A 9,063-nucleotide genomic window follows, 5' to 3' on the forward strand; every position below is an offset into this window, starting at 1 on the left:
CAATCAATCAATACCTCATGATAATAGACCTTTGCAAGAAATTAACGTGTTGGATCGATCAAACACCATATTACGTTGACGCTGTACTATTTACTTTATTGAGTTATATTGAGTTGCACAATTTGTCTCTGTGTGGCCTCTTCTAACTCAACTCATCGAACCGTTGAACAAACCGTAACTAATTGTAACATACATACAGTACTGTATAAAGGCTTTAAATGATCTCACTGCAGTAAGCTACAATATCCAATCTTCATGTCTAAACAAGCCATAGATCAGGATTTGCTGTGTCATTCCTCAGTTCCTCCTGCCCCACTCTCGAGGGAGCTCCCATGGCCAGACTAGAATCATCCGGAAGGCTTATGAACAGGACTTCTACACCCACATGATGGAGGAGTGCTACCAGCTCTGGTCACGACTGGAGGCAGAGGCCAACGTCACACTTTTCAGGTGCTCCGGCTGCTACTTTAACACAATGTGCTGGTTTCCTGGACACAGATTAAGCCTATAGGTCTGGACTAAATCACACTTTCAATAGAAAATCACCATTGTGGATGTGTTTCAGTCTAGGATTAGGCTTAATCTGTGGCTTAATCTGTGTCCCGGGAAACCTCCGGCCCAATATCATCTGAATGTGAAACATTTTGAGGAAGAGAAGTCAGTTCATTGTTATTATTGCTGTACCTCAAGTGCCCTGGCTGAGCTAGTTTCACGGGTGTGTTTATTTACATGACTGGGGAGAGTTCACTGTGTCACTGGCAGGCGGTTCTAACTGGACTCACTAGGAACACACAAACCTAAGCTGATAGGACACCTTTCCGGTTCACTGACCCATCACAGGGATCATAAGAATCTGTCGACAAGTGTGTGTAAATAGTAATACGAAATATACAGGGATTATATCAGAGGGAGAAACTGTGAAAGGAAACGCTGCAAGAAAAATAAGAAAATATCTCATTTGAATTGACATATGATGCACATTGCTCTGATTGACTCAAACATTACTAATGGTCAAAGCTACTGACTAAACAGACCATAATTTCCCCCAGAGTGAGTTCCTCTCAGTTTAACTCACATGTAGGATGCTATAAGGCGCATCCAAAGCCTGGGCTTTGCTGCAGGAGCGTCCTTGGCCTTTACCTTTAAAAACTATTGAGACAATAAAAGATAGAGGGGGAGGGGGGGGAGGGGGGGGGGGCTGTGTAAATCTCGCTGAGTGATACGCTGCTCCAGGATTGTATTTCACTGGCCAAATGGATCCTTCAGTGAGGAGGATAGATCACTGCTCTGCTGAGAGGGAGCTGAGGAAGGGCTGAGGAAGGGCTGAGGAAGGGCTGAGGAGCCCTGGGGCCTGGCTTCGCCTGGCTGGCCGGGCGCCCTCTGTCAGGCCCAGGACGTTGTGCCCATCACTCAGGGCCGGTGCGGGCCACACTGGGCCTCAGATCATATTTACACCCCCCAGCAAAGCGGGGGTCAGAGAGGGGGGGGGTCTGATGAATGGAGTAGTCTCCTGGTCGGGTAGATGCACATGCATCACAGCAGGCCGCCCACACGGGGCCGACTCCGAGAAAACAGCCGTCATGCATCGCCCCAGAGACCATCCATCAGCCAGACCACTCAATTAGAGCCAGCCACTCACAGCCCTGCCTGGCCTGCAGCCTGCTCTGGGTGGCTTCCTGAACAACATGGCCTTCTCCTTAGACTGTACAGCAGTACACCACGCATGATAAACTGGACTGCACACAGCGAGTTTGTAAGGACAGATCTTATTCCAGATGATGTTCTCATACATACTGTATGTACATACACTATGGGGTTTGTTTGTTTCATTATTTTTTACTTGTGGAGATTCTCAGTATCAAACATGCATTATTTACACGACGCACAAGTGCAGTGGGGCTTTGACATTTCATCTCGATTTCATCATGTTTACAAACATCCACAATCCCCCCCACCCCCCACCCCCCACCCCCTCGCCTAGCAATTGAACCTATCGTTTTCCTCCTATCCCATGCCCCCCCCCCCAGGCGCACGGGTATCCTCGTTAAGGGTCCTGAGGATGATGGGGACTTCCAGCAGTTCCGGAACACTCTCCTGAGGAACCAGGTCCCCACAGAGACCCTGGGAGTGGAGCAGTTCAGCCAGCGGCTGCCTCTGGTTAACCTGCTGCCTGGGGAAGGGGCCTTCATAGACACCAGTGCTGGGGTGCTGTATGCAGACAGGGCTCTCCGAGCTGTACAGGTACTGGATTACACAGTAAGGGCCCCCACTGAAATACTCAGATGGGGAGTGTGAGGGTCTGGTCCTCTGATCTCTCGGTGTCTCTCTCTGTCCCATTCCCAGGGTGTGTTTCAGAGTCTGGGAGGAATGATAAAGGACGGGGACAAAGTGACAAACATCCAGCCTGGCTCTGTCATCACCGTGACCACAGCCTCTGGGGTTTACAGGGCTGAGAGCCTGGTGATTACCGCTGGGCCGTGGGCCAACACATTGCTGGCCCATACAGATCTGCACCTCCCACTACAGGTACTATCTTACACACATGCACACACACACACACACACACACACACACACACACACACACGCACACACACACACACACACACACAAACACTCTCTCACAGACACACACACACACACACACACACACACACACACTCTCTCTCTCTCTCTCTCTCTCTCCCTCTCTCTCTCACACACACACACACACACACACACACACACACACACACACACACACACACACACACACACTCTCTCACAGACACACACACACACACACACACACACACACACACTCTCTCTCTCTCTCTCTCTCTCTCCCTCTCTCTCTCACACACACACACACACACACACACACACACACACACACACACACACACACACACACACACACACAATCCTGCAACAACTACATGTGCATGTATGGGTCTGTATCCTGCATACAGAACATCCATAGCCCTGAAAGTCCCACTGCAGGTAGCTACAGATCCACCTCTTTGTCTTAGCCAGAACATGTACAGCCCAGTAGCTACAGTACAGGTAGGCTGCTCTGTGAGGTGTACAGTAGCTACAGTACAGGTAGGCTGCTCTGTGAGGTGTACAGTAGCTACAGTACAGGTAGGCTGCTCTGTGACGTGTACAGTAGCTACAGTACAGGTAGGCTGCTCTGTGACGTGTACAGTAGCTCCCACTGAGGGCACATTACACAACCCTCCCTACCTCTCCACAATCTTACTCACACATACTGTATAACCGCTGACACATCACAGTCATTCCACTGACCTGGGGGCCATTGATCCTTACATCACAGAAGTGTGTGTATGTATCTCACTCTCTGTGGACCGCAGCACTCACACACTTCAGATGGGAAAATAAAAGAACATGCCCCTGGTATCTATAGTAACCTGTTCTGTTCCTGGAATGGAGAGACATTTCCAGTGGATTCAAGGATTTGTTGAAAGCCTAAAAGACACACGGAGAGTTACAGTAACTAGGCTGTTCTGTGGCAGACTCTGCAGGCAGGGGAAGGCACAGAAACAGGCTCTAGGGGTAGTGACTCACCCATCAGCAGAATATATAACACTAATAGCCCTTGCCCTCAGCAGGACGATGATTGAAAACACTTTCTCTAATAGTCAATTCTCTAACTGGGAGGATGTCTAATCATATCTCTCAGGTCTGCAGGAGTCCAAACCGTTCATCTTGGGGAAGCGTGAGACAATTACAATCATAGGGGTTTAAACCCACGGTCGGGAGTGTCACTACTGTAAACTATTCCCAGCAAAGCTACAGAATGCAACCCTTACACAACCCTAGCCGTGGCAGCTTTAGAAACAGCAGCTTGCTACAGGAGCCTGCAGGAGGCTGTGTAGAGAGCGGGTGTTGTTCTTACGCCCCTCAAGGGAAAGTCTGTTCACTGTGTATGCCCTTGTGTGCTGTGCTGCTGGTTGAGCAGGTGGTGAAGATTAATGCGTGCTATTGGAAGGAGAAGGTCCCGGGCACATATGGCATCACCAGCCGCTTCCCCTGTTTCGTCCAAGTGGGCGTAGAGGGAGCACAGCACCACATCTACGGCCTCCCCTCCAACGAGTACCCCGGCCTGATGAAGGTGAGAGACAGTCCGCCGTGAGGGGGAACTCGCTGTGTTGGAATTGTGTCAGTCGTTTACTGTGACTAAGAGAGTGTGTTGTTGGTGAACGTGGTGGAGAATGTGAGCTTCACGACACAGTACAGAATAAACCTGTGAGAACATAGTGGCTACAATAGGAATTAAAAAATGCATGTTGGGGGCGCTTAGTAGCGTAGGGAAGCTTAGTACGCTTACCACGTAATCGCAAGGTTCCTGGTTCGATTCCGACCCTCGACCTATCTTGCATGTCATCCCTCCTCTCTCTCCCATTCTTCCTGTCAATCTCTACTGTCGCTATCCCAATAAAGCAGAAATGCCCTAAAAACATATATTTTTTAAATAAATAAAAAATGCATGTTATTAAAAAAAGTGCATGTTAGCATGGATAGGTTTGTTTTTGCAGAGAAGATGGTTTTGCAATAGAAATGGGCTCTGTGCATCGCTTAACCCTCAACTCATAAATAGTATCCCTTACTAAAATGGAATAATCTAGCAACTCTCATTTCTCCCTTCACAAAATGACTATAGCCTGACAGCTGCGTTCCTTTAACCTGTAATCAGATAGTGTGAGGGATGAATGCACAGAGGACTGTGTTTGATGGGTAAGAGGGTAGGACTTCTCCTCTTTAAACCTCCTATTGTAGAGAGTGTGAATGACTTTGAATCAAGTCATTTCCAGTGAAGAAGCAAACCTCCAGGGTTACACACACACACACACACACACGTATTCCAATTAGCCTTTTTCACACAAACCTCACTATCTCAGACCGTAGGATAGCTACTGTAGCACATGGTCCAACAAAATGTATCTAGGTCATAATACAGTCCACACGTGCCTTCCCATTCCTCTAGGGTGAGAGATTCAGAATGTGACTGTTTTTTGGGCTCCTCAGATCTGCTACCACATGGGCAGTGAGACAGAGCCAGATGAGAGGGACAGACAGACGGACAGGACGGACGTTGACATTCTGTCGCGGTTCGTCTCCCGCTACCTCCCGGGACTTGAACCAGAGCCAGCGGTGGTGGAGAGCTGCATGTACACGGTCAGCCTGCCGGAGTCTTTCCAAGTCTGAGCTCAAATCAACAGACACACCAATATACTGGAATAATCCTCACTAATCTAACTAGAGGCTAACATGCTGTCTGCCTCAACATCAACAGTATTAGTATATTGGCTATTTGCAGAGCGACATTTTTCAAATATGTGTCGAACGTGCTCATTTTAATACCACAGATGAAATCATGATGACTTTGTTCTGTTAAGTGAGTGAATTAAGTGTGTGGAAGGCAAACTGGGTTAAACTCCACTGTCCATTTCGAAATTCATGTAATTGAGGCAAATAACAAACACTCAATAAAAGTCGTACCGACGTTGTATAGAGAAAGAGAAAAGCTGAGAGACACATTTTCAGTCCTCACAACGGCCATTGATTCAAGATTCAAGATTCTTTATTTGTCACGTGCATACAAGTATACAGTGAAATGCAAAAGTGACAGTGCCACAGAGTAGTGCAACAATACAATAAGTTTTAAAACAGAATAAAATAAAATAAAATAGAAGTACTAAAAAATATACAGTATGAACAGTATAAACAGTATAAACAATATGAACAGTATAAGCAGTATAAGCAATATAAACAGCAGATGGATGATTATGTGTGTGCATATGTGTTATGATGTCAGTGAGTGTGTGAGTGACTTGAGGGGGTCATCGTTGATGATCCTGATGGCGTGGGTGAGTGTTCAACGATTTCATTCTCAGTGACCAGGAATTCAGGAAAGTCATGTGCCTTTTGTTACCTGCAGGTCACCCCTGACCATCACTTCGTACTGGATCGTCACCCGCACCACAGCAACATCATCATTGGAGCAGGATTTTCAGGTGTGTTCACAGTGAGATACCTTTACTCAGCTTTCCACCACCCAGAGCATCTTTCCATCCCCCTTCAGTTCTGGCCATGACTGTTCTGTCAGCAGATTCCAGCACTGGGAAATATCATCAATTAAACACACAGACAAATGAAAACTCTCTGTTGCTGTCTGCCCCTTTAATGAAACCCAGTTTCGGCCCTAAATCCCTCTGGACACTGGTACTGAGTAATAATCCAAGGCTGGAATGGAATCACATTCACTCAGACCAGCGAGGACTTCCAAGAAAGACCACCCCATCTGTTCAGCTGCTTCTGCTAATGAATTCTGCGATTAAACGTGTAATTAATTTCTGCTCTTAATCAATTTATAGCTACGACCCATACAACTTGGGGGGTTAGGATCTCCACCAAGCCCCCCCACCGCAGACCTGGCTCAATGCCACAGCTATTCATCTTGTTGAGCATTGTCTTACATGTAACGACACACAGCAGAACAATGTACTGGGTTGTCTGCTCTACTGAGCATGCTCCCTATTGTTCTTTCATCCACATATGCCTTCGCTTCATGAGTTATTACCAGCATTCGCATCCTTTAATAAGGCATTAACAGCAACGATAAGGGTAGTCATTTATCACTGTTAATTAAGTTGATTCTCTTCTCTACGGTATGTTTACCATGTTGAAAGTGTCACCCTGCCCTAAATTGCAGCTCATCTGAATGTTTTACATGGTAGATTTAGAGAGTAATTTAATTAAATCTGATATGAAGTAGCACACTTTGCTTCTAAAATGATCAGATATATCATACTGGCCTCATTAACATTATGCAATCAGATTAGGAAAAAAATACATGGATTCTTAAATGTCATGGCTATTCAGGAGTAGGAGCATTTCCAGGAAGGGTTTTTCCATTTCCAAGACCCTTGTGTTTAGTATTGTGTTTACACAGGATTGTATAGGTATCAGAATACATTATGAAGTATTCAGTATTCTGGTACGATACATATTAAAAATAGGTATTCAGAATACAGATACTTCTATTAATTATAAGAAAATTAATTGTAATCTGTTGTTCGCAACTCAGTCTAACAATGCTGCTAATCTGCACTGCACAGTAGCTGCTCAGGGAGTGAAGAAAACAATGTTGATGATCTGCGTCCACCTGACTGCGGCATGGTTTTTGTGTCCACTTGACTACACCATGGTTTTGACACTAACAGGAAGGCTGAAGGTTGAGGAAAGTCAGATTTCAATTTGTAGTGCAACCAGCACCATTTTAACTCATTTAGTGCAGAGGGTGAATAAAGTTGCCCAAATTAGAGTGCCAAGAGTGACTTTATTGCATACATATGCATACATTATGATGCTTCATTTTGTTGCCAATCAAAGTATTGTTGCTAGGTAAATACCACATAAAACGCTTGGCTCTCTAGGTGGTTTCTTTGGCAGATGGTGAGTTAAAGTAAACGAAGATCTGGACAAAACCTCTTCTCACAGACACTGTATCGTGGAGTGATCAAGTCGACAGAGACTAGACAAAACTATGTCTGTCACATGTCAACTTTGTTTACCAGCTTCTAAAACAAAAAAAAACTTCTTAGTTAGTGATAGTTAGTGTTTAAACATTTGCCCCAGTCCACATTCTACACAAGTTCACCCCTATTTCACAAGCTTATCTGCCAGTGATATGATTTGCAGCCCATTGAGAATATTTCCTATCGAAATATGTTGCGAAATATTAGTTTAGTGTGTCCATGCTCCTTTAAACAATTATTCAAATTGTCGTCAAACTGAAAAAGTATTTTCTAAAAAGTATTTTGCGCCATGCATTCAGTATTCAAGTACTCTATACAACCTTGTGTTTACATAACCTCGTGTCTCTCGGCACTAATTGCAGGACTGAATAGTCCTGTTATTATCATGCAGATACGGTCAGACAAAAGGGATTGAACGTGCTCTTTTGTGTGTCTTCCCTCGCTCGTCCTCTCTCTCTCCACACCCTCCATCCCACCTCATCTCTTTCTGACACGGCATGCCTGTCACGCAGAGGGCCTGTTCCCCCAGGTCTGCCATTGACCTCCACTCACCTCAATAAGATTAATGTCTTTTGGGCAGACAGCACAATCACCCTTTGAGTGGTCCTCTCATTCGCTCACCTTGGAGAACACCCCTTTCATGTGCTTCAACAGCTATTCTTAGAGAAATGTGTGAAAGGGAGAGAGAAAATGAATGACATTAAGTACTCTAAAGACACTATAACTTGATCGTAGACATCATTCAAGGCAATTGAAGGGCTCCATTTTCAATTGTTCCCATTCTTAAGTTTTGCTTCTGACATGCTCTCTTTGTGTGGTTTCTACTACACTGTATTTCAGCACTGTATTATACTGTACATACATTAGGCAACTGACTTATCTTTGTCCAGGTCATGGTTTCAAGTTTGGACCGATCGTTGGAAAGGTGCTCTGTGAGCTCAGCCTGGGACAGATGCCCTCCTATGACCTCTCAGCTTTCAAAATCCATCGTTTCAAAGCCAACCCGAAAGCCTCTCTATAGAACTACTGCAACCACAGAGTCAACAACTGGCAACATTCAACAACACTAAATGGACATGAAAGTAACTGCAAAAGACTGCAAAGGTGGGAAGTCAGTGGGAAATGTTGAAAAATAATTGAATTGAGTAAAGCCTGACTAGACACCGCCACCAAGGCCCCATCTACGGGAGCATCACGATGAGAGCTGAGTGTCTCAAAGTGGACGACGACGATTCCACCTCTGCTGAAGATATTACCTCTCTACGATAATGCCCCAAACAAGACAGGTACTCATTGACTCCACAAAGACTGTGGTATAATAGGGCAATAAGTAATACTGTACAAAACAATAAAAGGAAGAAAGTGAGCCCTGTGTTGCACATCTATTGCTTTTCTGTCCCCTTCTTGGCACTTTCTCTGGGTTTCTAGCCCTGTGCTTTCTCCTTGTAGTGACAATCCCCTCCATGAGGAAAACACATCGTTAAAACGCCATCAGCTGTGAAGCCATTAGTCTCTCTACAGTG

At 45.4% G+C, this 9,063-nt stretch overlaps 1 protein-coding gene across 1 annotated transcript in view; it reads left to right on the forward strand.

Moving 5' to 3' along the window:
• The window catches only part of LOC310801271 (peroxisomal sarcosine oxidase-like), a gene marked incomplete at both ends in the record, with an annotated part of 8,897 nt that extends 336 nt beyond the window's left edge, over nt 1–8,561 (forward strand). The window contains 7 exons of the mRNA XM_083665265.1: nt 302–450; nt 2,028–2,241; nt 2,344–2,526; nt 3,961–4,113; nt 5,028–5,177; nt 5,941–6,016; nt 8,431–8,561. Of these exons, the coding sequence (XP_083521391.1) occupies nt 302–450; nt 2,028–2,241; nt 2,344–2,526; nt 3,961–4,113; nt 5,028–5,177; nt 5,941–6,016; nt 8,431–8,561 (1,056 nt within the window). The remainder of the gene's footprint in view (nt 1–301; nt 451–2,027; nt 2,242–2,343; nt 2,527–3,960; nt 4,114–5,027; nt 5,178–5,940; nt 6,017–8,430) is intronic.
• Between the last annotated feature and the right edge of the window lie 502 nt (nt 8,562–9,063).

Source organism: Argentina silus (assembly GCF_951799395.1).
Source record: "Argentina silus genome assembly, chromosome: 2".
Taxonomy (NCBI): Eukaryota; Metazoa; Chordata; class Actinopteri; order Argentiniformes; family Argentinidae; genus Argentina; species Argentina silus.